Source organism: Delphinapterus leucas, chromosome 14, assembly GCF_059928025.1.
Source record: "Delphinapterus leucas isolate spDelLeu-1000000601 "Yukka" chromosome 14, BTC_Dleu_Yukka2, whole genome shotgun sequence".
Classification (NCBI taxonomy): Eukaryota; Metazoa; Chordata; class Mammalia; order Artiodactyla; family Monodontidae; genus Delphinapterus; species Delphinapterus leucas.
Genome location: NC_143142.1, coordinates 37,556,179 through 37,580,020, shown reverse-complemented (window position 1 = coordinate 37,580,020; position 23,842 = coordinate 37,556,179). Strand labels below are relative to the sequence as shown.

Sequence of the window (23,842 nt, the reverse complement as noted above, 5' to 3'; positions counted from 1 at the left end):
TCTTGTTGTTTTTGTGCTGAGATTTGTTGATAGGTGATTTTTTTTTTTTTTTTTTTGCCTGTGCTGTGTAGCATGTGGGATCCTAGTTCCCTGACCAGGGATCGAAGCCGTGCCCCCCTGCACTGGAAGTGTGGAGTCTTAACCACTGGACCGCCAGGGAAGTCCCCCTTGATAGGTGATTTTTAAAACCCACGTCCTTAGTTGGGCAACTAAAATCTTGGCAACATAAGTCAGCCCTCCAGTCTTTCTCTTGGAATTGTATTGGTGTGTGGACCCAAAGCATTTGGAAACCTGTCCTGGGGACCATCCTGAGACATCACAGATTGCTTCTCATGCCATCCTTTTCCCTAAACGTCATAAGATTTAGTGAGTCAGGTCGTATGTTTCATGGGAAATAAACCTCCGTTCAAGTCCACGTGTGCCCTAAGCTTCTGGCATCCAATCCACATCACCGTAGCTTTTTGTCTGTTTATTCCAGCACTGTCTTTCTCAGCCAGCTCTCAGTATAAAAATGGAGTGGGGGCAAGAGGCAGAGGAGAGAACCTTTTATCCTTTGTCTGTTTCCTCTTTAACAGTCCCCTCAGCAGCCTGAAATAATTTCACAAGGGGTGTGTGTGCGCATGTTGGAGAAAAAGGATAAGAGTAAAGTAGGGAGACTGACTTCTTCTGTAGCCTGCACAAAGTACGGGGAGGTGCCAGGTCCAGAAACCACTGTGGGTGGCAGGGGAAAGGGAAGTGGATGGACCAGGCTTGGAGGCCACAGAAGCAAAGAGGAGGAGGGTACAGGTGAGTCTGAGTCGATGGAGAGGTACTTGGGGAGCTGTATCGTGTTGGGAGACCCCTGAGAGCCTAGAGCCCCATCCCCAGGCCACGGCAGGGAACATTCTTCTTGTCTTCACAAACCTGTCGTGTGTGTGCCATCTCCTTCAGGACATGGTATAATCCATAACTGCTAGGAAGTGTTATCCTGCGATTAGTGACTAGTATGAAAATGATGACAGTGATGACAATAGGAGTAATAATTCTTGAGCACTTCCCATGGGCGCAATGTCCTCAATGCTTGATATATATTATCTCATTTAATTTTCACAATACTGACATCGGTCCTTCTGGAATCTTCATTTCTAGATGAGGGCATGGAGATTCCACACAGTTGAGTAACTTGCACAAGGTCACGAGCTGTTGAGTGCTGAGTCCGGACCTGGAACCCACACCTTATTGACTCTAGGGCAGGTACTCTCTCCCCTCGCTACACTAGCTCTTTTTCTAGTTTGTGCTGTGTTTATTATTCTATGTCAAGTTAAATGAGCCTTCGGCTATTGAGGCCTCATAATATGTCTGCCTAATTTATTCTTGCTTTTAAAATGTGATCCCGAGGACAAAGTGAGAGAATGGCATGGACATATATACACTACCAAACGTAAAATAGGTAGCTAGTGGGAAGCAGCCACATAGCACAGGGAGATCAGCTCGGTGCTTTGTGACCACCTAGAGGGGTGGGATAGGGAGGGTGGGAGGGAGACGCAAGAGGGAGGGGATATGGGGATGTATGTATATGTATAGGTGATTCACTTTGTTATAGAGCAGAAACTAACACACCATTCTAAAGCAATTATACTCCAGTAAAGATGTTAAAAAAAAAAAAATGTGATCCTAGGGTTTTTTACATGTCTATGTATTCCTTTGGGTGGAAAACTAGAAGCACTGTCTGGGCTGTGGCTGGGAACAGAGCTCCCAGGAAGGTGTCTGGGGATGTGAGCCTTCTCAGGTCCCAGGTACCAATTCTGGCGCTCTCCTCCCAAATCACATAATTCCTGCTGCAGCCTGGGAGAGACGAGGAAACTTCCACTTTGGGAGAGCTGGCATAGGCCGTACTGTTCTGTTCCCTCTCAATCCATTCCATGTGGGCCAATCCAGTTTTTGCTTATAGGAGAGCTTCAGATTGAATTTCTTAGTGAGTCTAACCCAGACCTTTTTCGTATTTATGGTTGTGAGAAAAGTGGAGGGGACTGAGGTTTTTTGTTTTTTTTTTTTCCAGCTCCCCACTGACTCCCTTAAAAAAAAAAATGATCCTGGCACTCTAGACTGTCAGTCACAAATTTCTCTTTTCCTTAGTAGTCTCTGCCTTCCGTGCCCCCCTCCCACTGGTCCGATTTTAGGTGACAACTCTCACAACTGTGTTGACTCTCCTGAAGCAGATCTCTGCTGTGCTGGATGCCCTCCTCGGGCTGGCGGCCAAATTCCCGAGTGCCAGGGTGTGGTGTGGCTTCATCTCCCCAAGGACAGGTGCGCAGGGAGCAGACAGGATGTCTGCTGAGCCAGGAGGCAGATATCCATTTGCCCTGGGGGCAGTCTGGGGCAGTTCGGAGCAGACCTAAAATCTTCAAACTTTCCACCTTGAAGTTTGGTCGTTCTTTTAAAAGAAATGGCCTTCGCCAGCCCCCACCCAGAACTCCCTTGTGGTAGGATGAACCTAGCTATGGACCCAAAATTTCCAGTGTGCGCTCCAGCACAGCACTTGTGATGGGCTGCAGGAGCAAAAACATATATTGTCAGGACTTCCCTGGTGGTCCAGTGGTAAACAGTCTGCCTGCCAATGCAGGGGACACAGGTTCGATCCCTGGTCAGGGAACTAAGATCCCACATGCCACGGGGCAACTAAGCCCGTGCGCCACAACTACTGAGCTCGCACACCTCAGCTAGAGAGCCCGCATGCCACAACTATGGAGCCCGTGTGTTCTGGAGCCCACGCACCACAACTAGAGAGAGAAAAGAAACCTGCACGCCACAACTAGAGAGAAGCCTGCGCCACACAACAAAGAGCCTGCGTGCCACAATGAAAGATCCCGAGAACCTGCATACCGCAACTACAACCCGCAGCCAAAATAAAAAATAAACATATACTGTCTTTCTCTAAGTACAGTTTCTAAACACTCCCCCCAAACCCCCCACAATGGTAAGATCATAGACCCAGTGCCTGGCTATGTGACCCCACCTCGGGGGTCAGGTCCATTCTAGGCTGATCATTTCCACCTCTCCCATGGGGGTGATAAGGGTCACATGGAATGAGTCTAGGATTGTGCTGAAAACTGAATTCCCATATTTACACATCTGTGTTCATAGCAGCATTATTCACAGTAGCCAAAAGTTGGAAGCAACCCACATGTCCATCCATGGATGAATGGATAAACAAACTGTGGTCCATCCATACAATAGAGTATTAGTGAGCCTTAAAGAGGAAAGAAATTCTGACACGTGCTACAGCATGGATGAACCATGAAGACATTATGCTCAGTCAAATAAGCCAGTTACAAAAGGACAAATACTGAATGATTCCACATACATGAGTGACTTAAAGGAGTCAAATTCATAGAGACAGAAAGTAGAAGGGTAGGTACTACAGGCTGGGGGGAATAGAGAGTTATTATTTAACGTGGACAGGGTTTCAGTTTGGGAAGATGAAAAAATTCTGCAGATGGATGGTGGTGAAGTTTACACAACAATGTAAATGTAGTTGATGCTGGAATCTACACTTAAAAATGGTTTAAATGGTAATTGTTATGTTATATATATTTTACCACGATTTTTAAGTAAAAGGTTTTTTAAAAAAATAAAATAAATGGCCTTATTCTGGTTTCCACCTATATCCTCTAATCATGCTTTTCACGTGGAGGATTTAAAAGTATAAAGAAGCCTGTCTGTCTACCCCCATGCACAGACATGCACAGGAACTCTATCTGGCCCCTCCATCCCCTCTAACCCGTTCCCTGTCCTTGACCTCTACTGCTCCAGCCCCGAAGCCCGTGACGCTGTCTTGGACCTGAAATACCCTCACTTTCTCCTCTCCTGGTGCCAAGGATGCTGTGGCTTCTCCATGCTCGGGACATGGTCCTGAAGCCGAGATGCCCACATGCCTGCTTGAACCTCTGCGGGGCCTGCCTTCTCTGTCTCCAGCAAAGGAAAGGTGGGTTTTTATAAATTCTGCTCCATTTGGTACAGTGTGTGTCGCATATTTTCACATCCATTAGAGGCAAAGCAGGAGTAGGATAAAGAGGTGAAATTTAAATGGGCACAATTTAGTCCTCTTCAGACCATGGGGTAGGATTAGGGCAGGAGTGGACACGGGGGTCGGATGAGGCTCATCGAGATGTCTGTGCCCCTAGGAGCTCCGAGAAGGTTCTGTGAAGTGCTTCCCTTCTCTGTTGCTGCCTTTATAGAACTCAGGTCACATCGGACTTAGAGAGACTCTTCAAGCCTGCAGGACACGGTCATCCCACAAACGCCTTCATTTGTGGTGTACTTGAACTTTCTGTGTGTAGGGCAGTCATCAACCTGTAGTTCATCCCCACACTCTGGCCAGAAGCACAGAGGGGGTCAGGGCGTCGATGGCGTCATCCTGAAGGGAGTGCCCGGCTCTGATCAGAAACATGGCTGGTGAGCTCGGACCATGCTGGGAAGCCTGGGGCTTCTTTGGCCTTCACGGCAGCATTTAAAGAGCACGCTCGGCCACAAGTGCCATCCTGGGTGGTTTTATGGGTCTGGTGGTTTATTTTGTTTGTTGTTTTGTTTGTTTTTGTAGAAATGAAAAAAAATTCACTCCATGAAAAGAAAAAAGAAAACCCCTATTTTTACAGCATATTGATTCTCAACCATAATTTCCCTACATGGAAATAAACATGCAGCTGGTACCTGGAGCCTCAGTTTGAGGAACGTGTAGGACACAAGGTCGTTCAGGAAGAAACTGTAGGAAGTCAGTCTGGCAAGAGGTGAAAACATAGACCAGTGAGAGCCTGACCAGCAATCTGGAAGTTTCTGAGACTCACTTATACTCTAGAGATGTCCCATCCAGCCACTTCCATTCGTTTTCCTGCTCTGAGTCTGTGAGGCCGATCCAGTAGTTCTCTCTCCCTACCATCTGCTTTTTGATCCATTGCTGAAAAATAAATCAGAAACGGTACATTACTATTTCTTGAACAGATGTTTGGGGGACTTTCCCCTCAATGTTTAGAAAAGAAGGACACTTTATAAGAGGATGTTTATCAGACTTTAACAGAGAAGCATAATGAGATTTGAATAAGATAAAGCTGTCTCAAAAAAAAAACAAAAAAAAAGGATGTTTGTCAGAATTTGTGCACTGCTTTTGCTGTCCTCTCGTTACTGCACTTGTTTTGCACTGTTTTGGGGGCTTTGACCTTTTTTCCTCTTATAAGCTTATAAGCAATATTTAAGTGATGCTCTTTCTCCCTTAAAGTATCCAGACCACTCGATGAATCCCACCAGGCTCCACCCCCTTCCACCACCCCTCCCTCCCATGTTCAAACAACAGTAACAGCCACAGCAATATTGAGCGCTTCCTCTGGGCCAGGTCCCACGTCCAATGTGTCACATACAATGTGTCTTTGAGCCATTACAACCACCAACCTAAGACAGATGACAAGTGGCTGAGCTGGGATCAGGCCCAGGTGTGTGTGTTCTGAAGCCCAGGTACCTGACTACTGTCTTATGGATGCTCCTTCCCAGTCAATTACTGCAGAAGCATCTGTTTTCGGGGTCATGTCTGCCAGAGACACTTAAGGAAAAGGAAGGAGGCCACTGGGACAGTGTGGCATTAAAGAAAGAGCATTGGTATTGTTGCTAGTTGGACCTCAGTTTCAATCTCAGCTCTGCATTTACTTGTCTCATCATGTATTAATCATTTAAACTTTGCGGGGCCTCAGTTTTCTTATCTGTTAGATGGGGGTAACATTACACATAAGCTCTAGGGATGTGGTGAGGTTTATAAGAGAAAATGCCTCATACAGTGCCTGGCACACAGTAGGGGCCTAGTGAGTGGTCACCATTGTTATCATGTGTGGGCTCTGCCCCAGGGCCTCCTCTGCTCTTCCTGACTGTGCCGAGGCCACACGTCTGGTCCCTTGCATCCCTCCCCACCCCTACGGTGCTTAGGCCTCTCTGCCTCTCTCTCCACAGGGGCCTGGTGCCGGCCTGCCAGGCTTACGGCTCTTTCAATGGCCACCGGTAAAAGCCACACACCTCCAGGCTTGATAAAGCAAGACCTTCCAGGTGGAAGCATAAGGACCTAATTCCCATGCCATGAATGCTTCTTGTCACTGGATAAATAGCCCAAATCTCCATAATGCAGCCTTCTGTGTTTACGTGACTATGAATTCTTGATATCTTTGAATCCTCAGTAAGCACGTACTTTCCACGTGTCACGATCCTTAAATTACAGTTTTCCCCAACTATAAGTATGCTGCAAACATACCTGTTCCTCTCTTGTGTTTATGAAAATGAGATGTGAAGACTTGTCTTCACAGGAAAGTTTTGCATCCTCAAAAATTTCTTTTTCAACCGAAAAATAGTAGCATTTGTCTGTGAAGTTCTTCCAGTGAGGCGGGCAGCCTAGGAATGCAAAGTTTAAAAGTATTGATTAAAACACACACACACACACACACACACACAGAGAGAGAGAGAGAGAGAGAGAGAGAGAGAGAGAGAGAGAGAAAGCACTATGCCTTTCCTCAGCTGCGTTTAAGAGGCACAGCTATGGCCCTGCTTCCCCACGTCCATGTGCCAAGCCAGTGACTGACGTTTGGGGACATGCTGGGAGCAAAGACTAGTCCAGGAAAGTGGCCTGCAGAATACACAGTAGTTAAAACTACATAATCTGGAAAATATCTACCCTGAGCCTTTGTTCCTCTGTGTCTGGATTCGTCTTTACAATGACAGAAATAACAGACACAGCAACAAAAAGCACAGGCACAGATCTTCAACGTCAGTCTGGAATCACGTGGAACCTGTAAACAAGTGGCTGGGAGAGCCCAGAACTAGAACTAGACTCACGGAACAAACATGATTGAGCTGGACTGAAGGAAACCAAGTGGAATCGGGTGTGGGTCAAAGGTTGCAGACCCAACACTCAGGGTTTGACCAAAGGTTTCACTATCAAAGGACGAGAAGGCGCCGTAACATCTTCTCAAAAAGAAATACGATCTGGCTTCAGGAACAGAAAGTTCCATCTGCACGTTAACCACGGGTCATCCATCCCCAGGTGAAGGGCATAAAATGAGGACAGGGACGGGTCCGGGGTGGCCAGCCTCGGACTTTCCTGAAGGAAATGTTTGGGACCAGTTTGTCCCCGAGGATCCGACTCAGCTAATTATAAACAAGTGCTGGAGGGCCTGGTGCTGTTTAGAGAGAAACACAAGTGCCTGAGCACCACCGCCTGGCACGGGGCCGTGGGAGCAGCGGGGGCGGAGGCCACCCTGTGCGATGCCTTCACTGCCAATAAAATGCAGTGTGGGGGGCACACATGGGGGGGGCACCCATCCCCAGGTACGAGGGGCTCAGACTTACCGTTGGCCTCGGGTGCTGCAGTTGGCTCGCTCTGCAGGGCCAGGGGCACCGCCACCCCTGATGGGCCCGGGGGACCGGGGGGGCCCTTGGGACCCGGCATGCCCGGCACCCCAGGCAAGCCCGGCAGACCCCTTGGCCCGGGCACCCCAGGCTCCCCCACGGTGCCCTGCAGTCCCTGGAAGCCAGGGGGGCCCTGGGGGCCCGGGAGTCCGTCCTTGCCTGGTGGGCCAGGGGGGCCTGGGTCCCCACTGGGGCCCTGAGGGCCGGGCTTCCCGGGGGACCCGCGGGAGCCTTTGGGGCCCTGCAGGCCTTTGGAGCCTTTGCCGCCACGCTCTCCAGGGGGGCCGACCGGCCCGATCGGGCCCCTCTCACCGGCCGGGCCGGGAGGGCCAGGCTCCCCCTTCTCTCCTTTCTGTCCCTTGTTGCCAGTGGGACCCGGGGGTCCCTGCTGTCCTCTGTCACCTTTCGGACCCCTGGGGCCAGGAGGACCTAAAAGAAAAAAAAAGACAAAAGGCATAAAAGTGAAATCCAGGACGCCTCTGGTCATCTGGGACCATTTTGTCACCAGCAGGAAGGCTGTGTGGGTTGAGATCGTGTGCGGGTTGAGATCGGGATGCCCTCCCTCTTATTTCCTCCTCTTTCCACTGATGTGATGAATATTTATGAACTACCTGTTATATGACAAGCACCATGTAAGGTGGGGGAGAAGGGGTTTAGAATTAGACCAAAAAGATGCCATCGAGCGTTGCGGGCCCTATCCTGTAATTCCTGCACCACACCGCCCTGGCCTCTCCTCTCTGCTCCTCCACTGACGCTCCTGTCCCCTTCAGCGGTGCTGCGGGCACACTGCTGTCCTCAGGGCTCAGCCTCACCGTGGACCAGCGTGCAGGGACGGGCGGTCTCCATGAGAAGTGCTCTCGGGGCCAGAGCTAAGGAGGATCAGTTTCATTTTTTCCAGAGAGTCTAATGATGCAAATAGGGAAGGTGGACTAGAGAAAAAAAGAGGTGGACCATCTAATTGGCAAGGGAGAAAAAAAGACACCATTTTCCACCAAAGGAGGAAAAAGCAGTTCCCCCTAAAAAAGGTTGGGAGAAGAAGGCAAATACCTGTTCACCCCTTCTTGTTCCAAAAGCAAGTTCACATAACATGGGATTGTTTTGTTTTCTCTGAGTTCTCAGGGGTAGGTAAGGTAACAGGGATGTCACACAAATACATCACAACAAGGATTTGTATAGAAAATGACCGTGTGAGGTACTTTCACATACATTATGTCACCTGACCTTTGTCTATGACAGAGAATTCCCACAGCACATCTGAGGACACGCAGGGCCACAGACACCAAGCTCTTTGTTCAAGGTTACTTAGTGACTCAGGACAGATCTACCCAGGGGAGTAAGACATGGACAGTCACCGTCTGGGAGAGGAGCTGGGACAGGAATTCAGGGCTTCTCGTGTTGAAATGGATGCATCGTGGAGGGCACTGTGCTCAAATATTCTGCTGCCTAGAATCTTAGAGTTTGAGATCTCACTATTCTTCGTGAACAAGTGTAAGAGCTTCACACCCATTCTTTGGACAGAAGCAGAGAGCCTTTGAGGCTGGAAGGGCGCAGGTGCGGGGAAAAGGCTGGGTTGGTGGGACTCTGCACTCCCACAGTTTTTCCTATTCCCCTGCACCAGCACACCCCACCGGCTGGTCGGGATGGAACAGTGAAGCAGCCTTTCCCACCTCAGTAGGGGGAATCTCTGCACCCTCCCATCCCAGGCCCTAATGGACATCACTGCGCCCACATACCATCCATGGCCAAGTCCAGCCTGCCATCTCTGCCGCCCCTTAGCAGGAGCCTAGGTCCTGGACTCAGCTTTCCTTACTTGAGGCTACCCATGACGTGCCCCTGGACTTACTGGCAGGACCCTCTACGGAGCTGTAAGCGAGTTTATGCCAATGGCTAGCACTGGCTTCAGTGCGTTCTTTCTAGGGTTATCTACCCCATAAGTGGGAGGCTTGGGATGAAGCACCCTCTCCCTGAGCCCATTTCATTGACTCCTCTCCACCCGCTCCTGCTGACTCCTCTCTACCATCAGCTCCCCTGGGCTCTGGGTCCTTATCTCCATCTCATAGTCGGATGGTCTATCTTCTCTGGGATGTCCCGCCAGCACCCCCAACCTGGTGTGTCTACACTGACCTTGTCACCTCTGCTGTTCACGTCCTCCTCCCGCCATCCCTTAACCCACTGCATCATCACAACCATCTCATCACCATCCTAGTGTGAGTCTTCTCTCTCTTCCTCTCTCCCTCCTGCCCTTCTCTGTCTTTCTGGTAGATTTTCACAGTTACCTCTTAACTGCTCTTCCTACCTCTGATTCCTCTCCATTCATCCCACTCTGCATCTTTCGCCTTCTTTACACATAACTCTGGTCTCCACCTGCTCCAGAATATTCAGCCCCTTCTCGATCACCTGATGTCAAGGCTTTCATGACCTGGTCTCACATGTGTTTATTCCATCCTCCCCTGCACTTATGCAAATTTCTTCTCTTAGAATTTTCTCTGCCCATATCCATCTGGAGAATTCCTGTTCACCCACCATGTAATCCTCCCAGGTCACTCCAGATGGAAGTTTTTCCTCTTTTATGATTTTTTAGTCCTTGTTTATTCCTCGAGGATCCTTCCCCATCTAGCAGCTAGATTATAGGCCATAGTCATTATCCAGCAAGTGTTTATCAAATCAATGGGCATCACAGCCCAGTGCACTAATGCCAACATTATGGGCCCCAGCAGAGACCAAAAGGGAGAGATTTTGGGGGAACGGTGTCCTGCCTGGTGTCCCTCACCTCATTCCAAGAAGTACAGCTCCACTCAATCTACATATCAGGTTTACCCTGGCTGCCAGTATGGAATCACCATGGGGAGATGTCTTTCCTGACTCTACTCACACTTCAGAATTGATCTAGTGGTCTTTTACCCACAATCTGGATAAACAGATTTTTTTTTTCTGTTTAACTTGATGAGGCTTACTAAACAGCCAAACCACTTAGTAAAGACATGGAGGGTGGGTTTTCATTGCCAGATCAGTCTCCTTTAAAAAAATAACTTAGAGGCTTCCCTGGTGGCACAGTGGTTAAGAATCCGCCTGCCAATGCAGGGGACACGGGTTCAGTCCCTGGTCTGGGAAGATCCCACATGCCGCAGAGCAAATAAGCCTGTGCGCCACAACTACTGAGCCTGAGCTCTAGAGGCTGTGCACCACAACTACTGAAGCCTACGTGTCGTAACTACTGAAGCCCGTGCACCCTAGAGCCCATGCGTCGCAACTACTGAGCCCACATGCTGCAACTACTGAAGCCTGCATGCCTAGAGCCCGTGCTCCACAACAGGAGAAGCCACCGCAATGAGAAGCCCGTGTACCACAACAAAGAGTAGCCCTTGCTCACCGCAACTAAAGAAAGCCCACGCACAGCAACGAAGACCCAACGCAGCCAAAAATAAATTTTAAAAAATAATAAAAATTTAAGAAAATAAAAAGGGCTCTCACTCATAAAAAAAATAACTTAGTTCCTTTGTGTAGTTGAGAAATAGTGTCTTACAGATTATTAGTGGGTAAGGTGGCATGTGTGTTCCTCCACAACAGATGTAGCATTATGGAAGATTCTAGTGGAACAATACTGACAATAGGCCAAAACGAACAAACAAAAATCTAATTTATTTAGAATAAGGGCAAAAATAAAAGTAACTTTTTTTTTTCCCCTCAGCTACTTCTGTTTTGTTTATGTTCTATGTTTAGCCTTAAGAAATCCAAATAATGAGGAAGGTCTGTTGGGAAATTCAAGTGCTTTAGAAATTCTTTATCCTTATCCTCTTCGTGGATTTACCAATAATCAGTGTTTCTTGATCACTCACGTCTGGGGTTGGTGCTGTACTTGCAAGTTACGGGAAATGAGTTCACTTGCAGCCGTGAAATAGTGCCCATTCCGGGGCCTGTCTCCCTGTTCTGAATGTTCTGACAGACCCATGTGACAGGGACTTGTATTTGTTCCAGAACACCCTCCTCTGGTTTCCAACAGAATTCCAAAGACATACAACTCTCTCTTTGCCTCCTCACATGAATCCAAGACCTCCCTTACCTGGGGTGACAGCTTTTCGTGAATCTTATTTCTTTCTGGGGTCAGGTAGTTTATCGTATTCAGCTGTCTCCCTCTGAACCGAAGTTGTGCTTGAATGGCCCTACCTTCTCCACATAGAATCGTGGCTTATTTTAAGAACAGCATAAAAACACGGATCCCACAGTCAACACAAAATACCAACAGATGCTAATTTCCAAATCTTGAGAAGGAAGGGAATAAGACACTGGGAGAAGATGCAAGATTTTGCCTTTGATAAAGTCTAAAATCCTACTTGTGATGGATTTCCTAGCTGGATTAGCATAAAAACTGAAGTTTTCATACGAAGCACTAACTACATCCATCATAAATAGGTTATCTGTCTCTCTCTTTAAGATAAAGTTTTATATTCATGGCTGTGGATAAACTCCTAGCAAGCACCCTATTATCAACGCATGTCTTCATCCCCAGCTGCCCCATCCGCAGAGCTAGAGCAGGAGGCTGGCGCTCCGCCTACAGATGCTGGGCTATGTGAAAACATATTCTGTGTGTCCCATACCTAGGGGATTCATTCATTCATATACTTGGCTCATTAAGACGGTACTTTGCTCCTTAAGACATAGATATTTGCTAATCATTTCTTTTTAAAAATCACTAAGAGGGCTTCCCTAGTGGCGCAGCGGTTGAAAGTCTGCCTGCCGATGCAGGGGACACGGGTTCGTGCCCCGGTCCAGGAAGATCCCACATGCCCGTGAGCGGCTGGGCCCGTGAGCCATGGCCGCTGAGCCTGTGCATCCGGAGCCTGTGCTCCGCAACGGGAGAGGCCACAACAGTGAGAGGCCCGTGTACTGCAAAAAAAATAAATAATAAATAAATAAATAAATAAAAATCACTAAGAAAAAGAGCTAAAACCATTTCAGAAGTCAGCACTGGATCCCCCTACAAAGCCGATCGTCAATGCCATGAGTATATCTCCCTCTAGGCCCTGGGATGCTGGTATTGCTTTTGGCATCTAGATGATCCCAGGCTTTTAGGTATTACTTGAATCTTTTATTAGGCAGCTACTGAAGTGAAAATAAAATGAAATAAAATATAAGCCATCCATAGTGCCTTAAAACTGAGAACACTGAGATAAATGATGAGGGAGGTATTTATGAGCTCATGTGATAACAATTTGAATTCAGACTCAAGAAAATCTAACACTACATGTGAGGCAGACATGATGTCTCATACAGAAGAGCAAACTGGAGATTTGCTTCCAAGGCCAAGTGGGTGGCTGGCCTGGGATTCTGAAATGCCAGGATACCCATGTTGCTGATAAAGCCTTGACCAAAGGCTCCAGAAATGCCTGTATATAACCGACACCAGAACTTGGAGCAACCGTGTTTACACTGCCAGCAAAACCTTCTCCCCAGGTTCCCAGGCTCCAGAGCCCAGAGCCTTGAACACACGAATCCCCTAAACAAGCAGCTCCAAAGAGGACAGAAGACTAAATCACTGTGCCATTTCTGCTTTAACAACCAAACTGCAGGCCTTGAGAAGGGCCCAGCCCTGTGTCCTATGCCAGAGATAGCTTTCCAATTCGTTTTCCAACAAAACTGCTGGTGCCTAACAGAAAGTAGAGAAACCACTTTAATTCTTACTGCCATTCAACATCTTGGAGAGACTGTTTTAGAACCACGAGTGGTTGGGTTGGAAGACAGAAGAAAACAGTAATATAATCTGACATATTTTTCTTCTTATTAAAAAAATCTACTTCGCATGCAAGGAAATTAATCAAACATTTATTTAACACCCACATATGAAAAAGTGGTCCTGCTTCACTTAGGTGAAAAGGAATATACAAATTAAAAGGAAATTTAAGAGATATTTTTTGGCAATCATTTTGAAGAATTTGATTCTTGACCTCATGTTCAAGACAGTCAGGCTTCTGGAAAGCCATGGAAGCTCTCTCTCCACAGAGAAGGATATACTTAAACCATTGTTTCTCACCAACTGGCCACGGTCTACATCGATGCCTTTGAGTTGCCTACTCTCAAGGCTCCCCAGACAAGTGGTCTTGTTTGGGGAAGAGTATCAAGAGGGGGTGGGGTCGACAATGAGAGGAATCGAGGCCTCATGCCTGATCCACTTTGCTCCATGCCCTGTCCTGCTATGTGTGCTGTCCAGCCTTCCTGTGCATCTTTCAAGGTCCAGATCAAATGTCAGTCTCTCACTGAAGCCTTAACTGATAGCTCTCCTGAAGGTAAACTCTTGTGTATTCAACCTCCCCAAACATGCCATCTTTCTCCTGAATCATCCGAGGGCAGCAGGGTACCGTGTGGAAGCATGGGTTAAGGGACCAGACAGACCCGAGTTTAGCACTGCCTACCACTGACTAGCTGCTTGATCTTGGATTAGTTACTCAGGCTCTCCGTGCCTCAGCCCCCCTCCCTGCAAATGGGGATGCTGACGATTCCTACCTTAAGGAGCTATAACAATGAACAGAGACAACTTATCCAAGTGCTCACTGGCATGACTGGCATGTTGCAGACACTCAATAAAAGTCCATTAGGGACTTCCCTGGTGGCACAGTGGTTTGGAATCCGCCTGCCAATGCAGGGGACACGGGTTCGAGCCCTGGTCCCAGAAGATTCCGCATGCCACGGAGCAACTAAGCCTGTGCGCCACAACTACTGAGCCCACATGCCACAACTACTGAAGCCTGCGCGCCTAGAGCCTGTGCTCCGCAACGAGAAGCCACCGCGATGAGAAGCCCGCACACCTCAACGAAGAGTAGCCCCCGCTCGCCACAACTAGAGAAAGCCCGTGCACTGCAACAAAGACCCAACGCAGCCAAAAATAAATAAAATAAAATAAAATAATTTATTTAGGGGCTTCCCTGGTGGCGCAGTGGTTGAGAGTCCGCCTGCCGATGCGGGGGACACGGGTTCGTGCCCCGGTCCGGGAGGATCCCACATGCCACAGAGCGGCTGGGCCCGTGAGCCATGGCCGCTGAGCCTGCGCGTCGGGAGCCTGTGCTCTGCAACGGGAAAGGCCGCAACAGTGAGAGGCCCACATACCGCAAAAATAATAATAATGATAATAATTTATTTAAAAAAAAAAGTGAATTAAAAAAAATGAGTGAAAGCCAGGGGTCGGCAGCACCGAGTGTGATTCCTCTCCTGGGCTGGGCACCAGGAAGCCAGCAGTTAAGTAGTTTTGGACCCACATGGTACAACTATAGTCCTTGTGCACATGAAGCTGTTGTTTTCCACAGCGATGTACTGGCTGGGGCTCCAGTGGAGGGAAGTCTTGGATAGGAACTGAACAAACTCACTCTTGGGTATGAATATTAGCTAACCCCCTGCCAGGCACTGCACTATTTTATTTACATTATCTCATTAAGTCCTTATAACTCTAAAAGGTAGATGCAGATGGGAAAACCGAGGCACAGAGAGGCTAAGGAAGTTGGTACTCGTATCCAGGGCTATCAGGCTCTAGAGCTTTTGTTCTCACCCACTAAACCTTGTGCTTCTCTCAGAACAGCAGGTGCAGGGAACTGTCTGATTGCATTAGGAGGATGTGACTTACACCTGCATGGCTTGCAGAGAATAGCTCAGGATGTGAGGTGAACTTGCCACCCAAGAGTGTGTGTTATGAGTATGAAGTCCTCCATGTGCCTAATTAGGATAAAAAGCATTACATTATTGGTAACAAAAAAAATAAGGCTTTCTTAAGGTTTGGGGGTTTATGGATATAGAGATAATTGTTATCAGGATTCAACATATGACTTAATATCTAGTTCCACATTATCATCTGGCTTCAGTGCCATCTAATCAGTCAGCTTCAGCTTTCACTGCCTAATGAGGTAAGTGTCTCCTGTGGCTGAAATGTCCCAGAAGCACTAGGGTTCTTGAAGTGCACGTCACCAAGAATTTCCTGGAAAGCATCAGGGTATTCTGAATCTTGCAGAGGCAAACCCAGCATAAGCCAGTGTTAATCCCATCCTGCTCCTTCCTGTTTTATCCCATCTGTCCCTCATCCTCAGGGGTGGGATGTGGGTACAGAGAACGAGGAAAGGCGCTAGGGATGCAGGGGGGGAGGAAACGCTTGCATTTGGAAGTGGGGGTCTTCCCCCAGTCTCTGGTTCTCTTGGAATCGCCGGTGGGCATTCCCGTCCTGGAGGAAGTTGAACACATTGAATAGAAAGGGGGTGGCTTGGCTTGAGAAGTTTCTCAGGTCAGCTCACAGAAAGTGCAGGTAATGAGAAGACCAAGGATAAATGTAAATGGGAAAGCATATGAAAAAAAGAAAATACCATTCAGAAACCAAACTCTGAGGCCTTTCAGAGACACAGAGCCAGGAACCTCACCCTAAGAGACATCTCCCACTTAATATGTCTAAACAGACCTCCCTTTCTGCATCTCCTGGTTGGTACTGCCATCCGCCTAGGTGCTCAAGCCAAACACTTAGGAGACACCCATTCCTCCCTTTCCCCTGCCCTCCATGGCTGATGCATCCGTGAGCCTCGTCCACCTGCAGGCAGCAGCCCCTAACCCCGTGTTCAGTTTCTGTCCACAGCACCCCGACTCCTACGACGTACTGGTGCCTCTTGGCTGCCGCTTTGGGCTTGGGACACTTCGGGGAGGGAAATCCAGTGTCCTGTGCACCAAATGTAGTCAAGATGGGATTGGCACAGACTCCAAACTGCACAGCCCCTCCAGCCCGGGAATTCCTCACCCCGGTGGGCAGGGCCTGTTGTCCAGGGAAGGGCAGGGCTGTCCTTGATTCTACCTCCATGATTCCTCCTGACTGAGGAGACCCACTTCTGTCATCTCCACTGCTACCATCCATCCCACGTCACCCATGACTGGTCCACTGCCCCTCACTGGACCCCTGCCTCCAGGCTCACTCCCCCAGAATCTGTTCTCCCCCCAGAGAACATTTATTTTTGTATTTAAAAACGTAAATATTTTTATATTTAAAAACATAAATATTTTTATATTTAAAAATATAAATCAGGTCATGTCACCACCTTCCTTAAAACTCCCCTTCACACTTAGAATGAAATCCCATCTCCCTGCCCTCACAGGCTCCCTCGGGATGGCTGGGAGGGGGGCGTGCACTTGCTGTGATTATCAATGGGGTTCGCACCATGGGCTTTGCACCAGACGCACTGGGCTCAGATCCTGTTTAGCTACTTATCACTTCTGTAAATTTAAGGAAGTTCCTTAAACCTCTCAACGCCTTAGTTTCCTCATCTATAAACAGGTGATGATTTTCTGAGTACCTGCCATACAGAGTGGGTGTTAGGACTCACCAGGATGGTTCATGAAAAGCCCTCATTCCTCTCACGCTCAGTATCAGCTGATAAAAATAATCAGAACAATGGAAACATTAACTCAGTTAAAGCCGGGCTCTGAATCTCCAACCATGAGCTTTTCATACCCTTCCTTAGCTGTTAAGCTGCACTGTCTGTAAACTAAATATGTCAGAAGTTTCCTTGTAGAAGAGAAGTTAACAATTAAACCCATGGAATAATAAAACTATGAAATTTATAGCTAGAAAATATCCAGAATACCATGATAGGACTGCCTAAGGTATAACAACCTGCCTAAGGTATAACAAGAGACAATGAGAAAGCTCTTATTTTCTGAGGTTGCACGTCTGCTGAGATCTGCCCTCATTCTGAATTTAGGTTGAGGAAGAATAGGGAAAAAAATAAATCAAGCACTGAAGAACCTTCTGGTCATTTGAAAGCCCACCTCTTTATTCCGAGTATCACTCATACCTACAATACTTTGATGGGCACTGTCCAACCTCTCTAGAGTTGGGGCATGCCTATGGTTCAGGAAACCCACTATAGTCTCAGGCAACACCAATTTTTATAAGGAACATTATATAAAACCAAAATTTGGGCTTCCCTGGTGGCGCAGTGGTTGAGAGTCCGCCTGCCGATGCAGGGGACACGGGTTCGTGCCCCGGTCCGGGAAGATCCCACATGCCGCGGAGCGGCTGGGCCCGTGAGCCATGGCCGCTGAGCCTGCGTGTCCAGAGCCTGTGCTCCGCAATGGGAGAGGCCACAGCAGTGAGAGGCCCGCGTACCGCAAAAACCAAAATTTATTTTCCTTTAATGAGTACCCACTAGTCTTTGTTTCACCCTCTGGAGCACCTCCGATGTCATTTAAAATCTCCACATGCTGGCCTTTTGAATAGTTGTAAACAGCTGTCTTATTCCCCACTAAGCTGTCTCTCCTACAGGTTAAAGTTCCCAGGTCCTTCAGTCCTTCCTCACAGCACATCGTTTCTAGACCCCATCATCCTGGTCATATTTTTCCAAGCATGATGGTCTGTGAGCGCCCCTGTTGAAAGGGGCTCCCCAACATACGCAGTATCCTCCAGGAGTGGTTTTGCCATGCTGAAGGGAGTAAGATATCACCTCCCTCATTTTGGAAATCATATTTTTATTAATACGGTCAAAGATCACATTAACTTCCCTGGAAGACACATTTAGTTGCTTACAGTCAACTAAAATCCCCACGCTTTTCCTGCACACTTCCTCCAAGCCATGCCCTCGCATCAACACTAATATTTGGTCTTTTCTATGTACGAGCAGGTCCTATATGTCTTCCCTATTTATTTCACTTTGTTGGCATCTCTTTACTATGCCAGCCCCTGCAGATCATTTTGGATTATGATTCTATCACCCATTAAACAGTATATACAGTTTCATGTCACACAAGTATTGGATGACCAGGTCATCCACGTCCTCAAGCGAGTCCCTGCAAAGCTGTTGAGCAGGTCCCTGCCATCTGCCACCCAGATATGCCTCCAGGCTCAGAGGGGCTCATGAACTATCACTCTTTATACTCAGTCATTCAATAGTATGGCAGTCACACCCCAGGGTGACTCCCAATGACTCATGCTCTCGTATAATCCCCTCCCCTTAAGTATGGAACCTCTAACTTGCTTCTAACCAATAGAATATGGCAAAGGCGATGGGATGTCACTCCCTTGACTAGATTACATTATATGAGACTCTGTCTTTGCCAACTAGAGTGAGAGAGACTCCCTTGCTGGCTTTGAAGAAGCTGTAATGTTTTGAGATGGTCACATGGCAAAGGACTGGGGGTGGCCTTTAGGACCTGACAGCCGATCTTACAGTCCAAGCAGATGAACTCTGCCAAGAACATGAAGGAGTGTGGAAATGAGTCTTTCCCCAGTCAAGACTCTGATGAAACCACAGCTCCTTGCTGAGACTGCAGCTGGGTGAAACCCTGAGCAAAGGACGCACCCGAGCTGTGCCCAGATTCCTGACCACAGACACTGTGAGATGAGAAGTGGGTGTTTTAAGCTGCTGAGTTTTTAGTAATTTGCTATGCAGCACAGAAAATGAATACAACCAATAAACCCATCTAACTGGGCTATAAACCAGCACTGAGTGCTCCATCTTGTTCAAGGGTATCACTGCCAAGTGCCTTGGTGAAATCCAGATATGCTATTTTTCATTCTCCTACTTTAAACAATATACTAACTCTGTTAACGTGAGGAAATAAGATTAGGTTCACCAGGCTTCTTCTTAGTGAATTCATTCTGATGATTATTGCATTCCTGAAAACTCAAAAATTATCCTTTTTATAATCTCTTCTCAAATTTTTCTTGGGCTTGAAGACAAATTCCCCATTCTACACAGTGTGTAGACTCTACCTTTATCCCCTTTTTTTGAAAATCAGGATTACTTTTGCTTATAGCCAGTCTCTTTCTTTTTGCCCTAAAATTCTCTTGATTTTAAGCTACATGAGGGCAAAGACCTTCTGGTCTTCTTTGTACACCCCAGAGTGCCGAGCACAGCATCTTCCACTCAGTACTTTCAACTTAAACCCTGTGAAAATAGTTATGACTGAAAATACTATTAATATATGGTTGCTGCAAATCTTCAGAAGTAGGCTTAATCTAATCCAAAGACTTTCAATTTATAGGGATGATCTGGTTGAGAGCAAAACTCAGATTTTTATGTAAGTCCATTATTCCCCTCCTCTGTGGTGTTAACAGTTACTGTAATGGCCAACCATCCATCTGCTCATGACACTTAGAAGTAGGAATCTCTTAATGCTAACTCCATGATCTAAAAGAATTAATCTTCCTTCCAAAGGAGTCTGATTTATAATGGCACTGAAATAGCTAGGCACTAAGAAAATCCAAGTTAACCAACCTTTCATCCCACAAATATTTAATGGAACACATTTGAGCACGGTCCGCAAGTTCTTAGTTATTTCTGCTTCCTTTCAAGAAATGGAGCTTAATTCCCTTCCCCCTTGGGTGTGGGATGGACTTAGTGACTTGTTTCTAAATTAGAGAATGTGGTGGAAGTGATGGTATGTGACTTTTGAGGCTAGGTCATAAAAGGCACCGTGGCTTCCTTCTTTCTGTTTCTCTTGGCTCACCTGCTCTGGAGGCAGCCAGCTGCCATGTTGTGAGAACACTCAAGCAATTTCACATGGTGAGGAAACGAGGCCACCTGCCAACAGCTGACAAGCCAAGAGCCATGTGAATGAGCATCTTGGAGGCAGATCCTCAGCCTCAGTTAAGGCTTCAGAAGACTGCAGCCCTGGCCAATATCTTAACCACAACCTCATGAGCGTTACTAACCATCTAGCTAAGCTAAGCTGCTCCTGAATCCCTGATCCATAGAAACTATGAGATAATACATGCTTATTGTGTTAAATTGCCGAGTTTTAGGGTCATCTGTTACACAGCCATAGATAACTAATACAAACACAAATTCAGAATTTTCGCTTACCTTGTAGTATTGTAAAATTCTTGATGAGCTGACCATGCTTGGAGTCCACCAGCTTCATTTCTTCCATAATCACTGATAAGTTGGCCACTTCAGTGTCCAACCTCGACCTCATCAAATCTTGTTGCATCCTGAGAGAAACAGAATCCAAACGGATGTTGGCCAGTGTGTTATTCAAGGAGGTCAGATCATCCGTGTGTTTGGTCAGCGTATCCGTGCACGTGGTCCTGACTTCATTCAGGTTGCTGGTCAGTGTCCGTAGGTAGTGGGCCGTGTAGCTAATGTTGCTAATGATGTTCACAATGTCGGTCTCAAAGAGCTGGAAGCGCTCCTCCAGCTGGCTGAACTTGACAGCCGTTCTGTTCTCTGCATCCCTGTGTACATCCTGCAGATCTTTCAGGTTCTGCTCATTGGCTTGGGAGGCCGTAGTGATGTTGTCCATCTGCCCTGCAAAGGAGCTGAGCTGGCTGTTCATGTCCTCCAGGGTGTCATTGTTGGCTTTGGCCAAGGCAGAGTTATTGGCAGCCAGCGTCTGCAGGCTCTGCACTTTCTCCTTCAGCCAATCCGTGTCCTTCTTGGCTTGAAGGAAAACCTGCTGCAGGTTCTGGAAGTCATTCTTGATTCGCTGGATTGCCTGGCTTGTGTCATCCAAAGAGCGCTGCAGATTTGTGATGAGGTTCCTTTGCTGCACCTGGGTCAGGTTCAGGTTGTTGAGGTTCATGATGACCACGTTGTGAGAATACATCTGGCTCTGCAGGTTGCCCTGAAGCACACTCGTGTCTTGCTGCAGGTTTGTGACATAGCCGTTATATGCCTGGAGGGTTTTGTTTACAGTGGTGATGAGGAAGGAGTTATTCTCCAAAGTTTCTTTCAGCTGACTCTGCTGGTCCACCAGCGCATCCCCGCTCGCCTGTAACTTCTCCAGCGTATCTCTGTTCTTGCTAGTCTTTTCTGTAATCTCACGAAGTTGCTGACGCAGATCCAGAATGTCTGACCTGAAGGTGGAGAGTTCTGAGTTGGTGCTGAGAGCTTTCTTCCCAGTTTGGTCCCCTGGAATAAGACACGTGTGTTACTCAGATTGGTGGGATGGAGAAGTGTTCGGGTGAGATCACAGATCCCAGAGACCTAACTGGAATGTGCTCTATTTCATACATAAAACTTGTGGGATATGCAGACTGCACTGCAGTAGTAAAATCCATATCTCTGTTAAAACTGGGTCCTCAGAAATTGGAAAGGCTACTGAGTACTAGGACAGACTAACTTGGGTGAACACTTATCTCAAAGGAGGGGGAATTTGCCTGATTCTAGAGCACTGGGAAGGACGTCAAGAAGGCAATAACCTTCTGTTTAATTCATCAAAATTCCTTTTTAAAAAATTGAAAAAAATCACAGGATAAGAATAGGCTGGGATCTTTTATTTTTTTTAATTAATTTCTACAAATTTTTATGAAGTTTAAAATATTTCAAATAGGAATTTACTGAGTATTTCATAAAAGAGCTTTTAATAAAGGGTATTTGTGGTTCTTTTGGATCAGGATTTGTCTTCAGGTTTTCTGTGGCACATAATAGTGTTTTCTGGGGAGCAGAATTCAACTCCAAAATTGGTCCTTAACTTTAAAATTTTAAAGTCTTTGAATTAAATCATGAGGAAAGATTCAACACACAACATGAAAGTTTAAAGTCTTTCTGGGTGAATGTGAATTTAGAGCCATGTCATTCTAAAAAGCTGTGGTCATTTACATAGAGTTGAGTTAGGGGATTCAACTTAATAGTTCACTCTCGTTGCAGATTACCTAATTTTTTCAGGTCGCTTTCCACTGCTGTGAGCTTGTCATCATAGGTTTGGCGAGATGTCTCCATGCCACCTGTAACACTGTCCATTTTCTCTACAACTAAGATTTGGAAATCAATGGATTAATACACACACCTGCCCATATTTTATCTTTCAGTTTCAACAAGAGGGCATTTCATTACAGAATAAAGGAAACAGAGTGAAAGAAAAAGAGTATAAAAGAAATCAAATATAGGGAAAAAGCCATTCTTTTAGAAAAATAAGTAACGTACTTGTCGTAAACCCCGGTGGTAGTTTACTTGGTTGAGAACTGTATGTTCTTAAAAGCTGTTCTCAGGATTCTGTATTGGCTTGGAGATTTTAGAAACTGTATGGAACTCATTAAATACTTTTTGTATTATAGAAATACTCAATCTGTGTTATTTTTTATATTAACTTCCATAGGTGGAGGCATAACACAAAATTTTGTCACTTATCAGACTCCCTACCATTCTTGGTAGGTGTAACTCGATTATATGGAAGGAGATTCCATGGCAAAGAAAATCTAGCTCAAGTCTATACATAAAGTTGTTGTAAAAGGGATGCAAAGTCAAGGGTGTTTGCTACTCTCTGTCATGAGTTCATCACTGAGGCTTGAAAATCTGCTTCTCCGTAGTGACAAGTGAATCTTTATCAGTTCCCAAGAAGATGCCTAAGTGGGTTTACAAATAATAATTTACTAAGAAGACTTTTTTCCCAGCATTTTCCTGATTGTACATGATAGGGAAAGTTAGTGATGCAGTGTTAAAGCCACTGTCATTATTCGTTCTCAGAAGGCAGTAATTGTCCATGGTTATGAATTTAAGTTTACCATTCTAAAATGTCTGGGAATTGTCTCCTAAGGCAAAAGAAACAACAGCAAAAATGACAAATGGGACCTAATTAAACTTAAAAGCTTTAGCACAGCAAAGGAAACCAGTGACAAAATGAAAAGACAACATACTGAATGAGAGAAAATATTTGGAAATTATATGACCCATAGGGGTTAAAATCCAAAATATATCAACAGCTCATACAGCTCAATATCAATAAAACAAACATGCCAATTAAAAAACGGGCAGATTGGGCTTCCCTGGTGGTGCAGTGGTTGAGAGTCCGCCTGCCGATGCAGGGGACACAGGTTCACGCCCCGGTCCGGGAAGATCCCACATGCCGCGGAGTGGCTGGGCCCATGAGCCACGGCCGCTGAGCGTGCGCGTCCGGAGCCTGTGCTCCGCAATGGGAGAGGCCACAACAGTGAGAGGCCCGCGTACAGCCAAAAAAAAAACCAAAAAACAAACGGGCAGATTTATTATACAAACACCAAACTTACTGAATTATACTTTATTGTAATTTAAAATAGAGAATGAATATGTAACATATATGTATACACACACACACATATATATATATATTTTTAAATTGATTTATGGCATCCTCGATGCTTCCCTGAATTCCAAAGTTGCAGTGTCAGACTCACTTTTATCTATTTCCTTCTCTTTATACCAGCCTTCATCTTTCGTATTATTGGAATAAAAATATCCAGGTCACTAAACTCTAGTCTATAAAGGAGAAAACTCTTACTCTCCCTAACAGTGATCCATCCTATGTCATAATCTCTTTCATCTTCTACCTTCTCTAATATTGTACCTCTTCATATAAATGAAAACCTGATTCCTTCCCAATAACACCACTTCCCTGGAGGTCCTCCCTAGTGGGGACTGTAGGTATTGACATAATTGTTTACCTCTGGCACATCTTGATCCTTATCTTTGAAATATCTTTTAACCCTTTCCTCCTT

At 46.4% G+C, this 23,842-nt stretch overlaps 1 protein-coding gene and 1 long non-coding RNA gene across 4 annotated transcripts in view; one reads left to right on the top strand and one right to left on the bottom strand.

Moving 5' to 3' along the window:
* LOC115802123 (uncharacterized) overlaps positions 1-22,186 on the top strand; it is a 65,956-nt gene extending 43,770 nt beyond the window's left edge. The window contains exons 2-3 of one of the 2 annotated variants that reach the window (XR_016387595.1): positions 72-175; positions 1,129-22,186. This is a non-coding gene — a long non-coding RNA (uncharacterized LOC115802123). Of the gene's footprint in view, positions 1-71 lie in introns of both variants that reach the window. The other variant, XR_016387596.1, reaches the window with a different exon arrangement.
* The window catches only part of COLEC12 (collectin subfamily member 12), a 198,358-nt gene that overhangs the window by 16,670 nt on the left and 157,846 nt on the right, over positions 1-23,842 (bottom strand). For both annotated transcript variants that reach the window (XM_089894966.1, XM_022586796.2), the window contains exons 4-8: positions 22,025-22,123; positions 20,235-21,281; positions 7,357-7,845; positions 6,266-6,402; positions 4,824-4,933 (exon numbers count right to left, since the gene is read on the bottom strand). In XM_089894966.1, the coding sequence (XP_089751092.1) occupies positions 4,824-4,933; positions 6,266-6,402; positions 7,357-7,845; positions 20,235-21,281; positions 22,025-22,123 (1,882 nt within the window). The remainder of the gene's footprint in view (positions 1-4,823; positions 4,934-6,265; positions 6,403-7,356; positions 7,846-20,234; positions 21,282-22,024; positions 22,124-23,842) is intronic.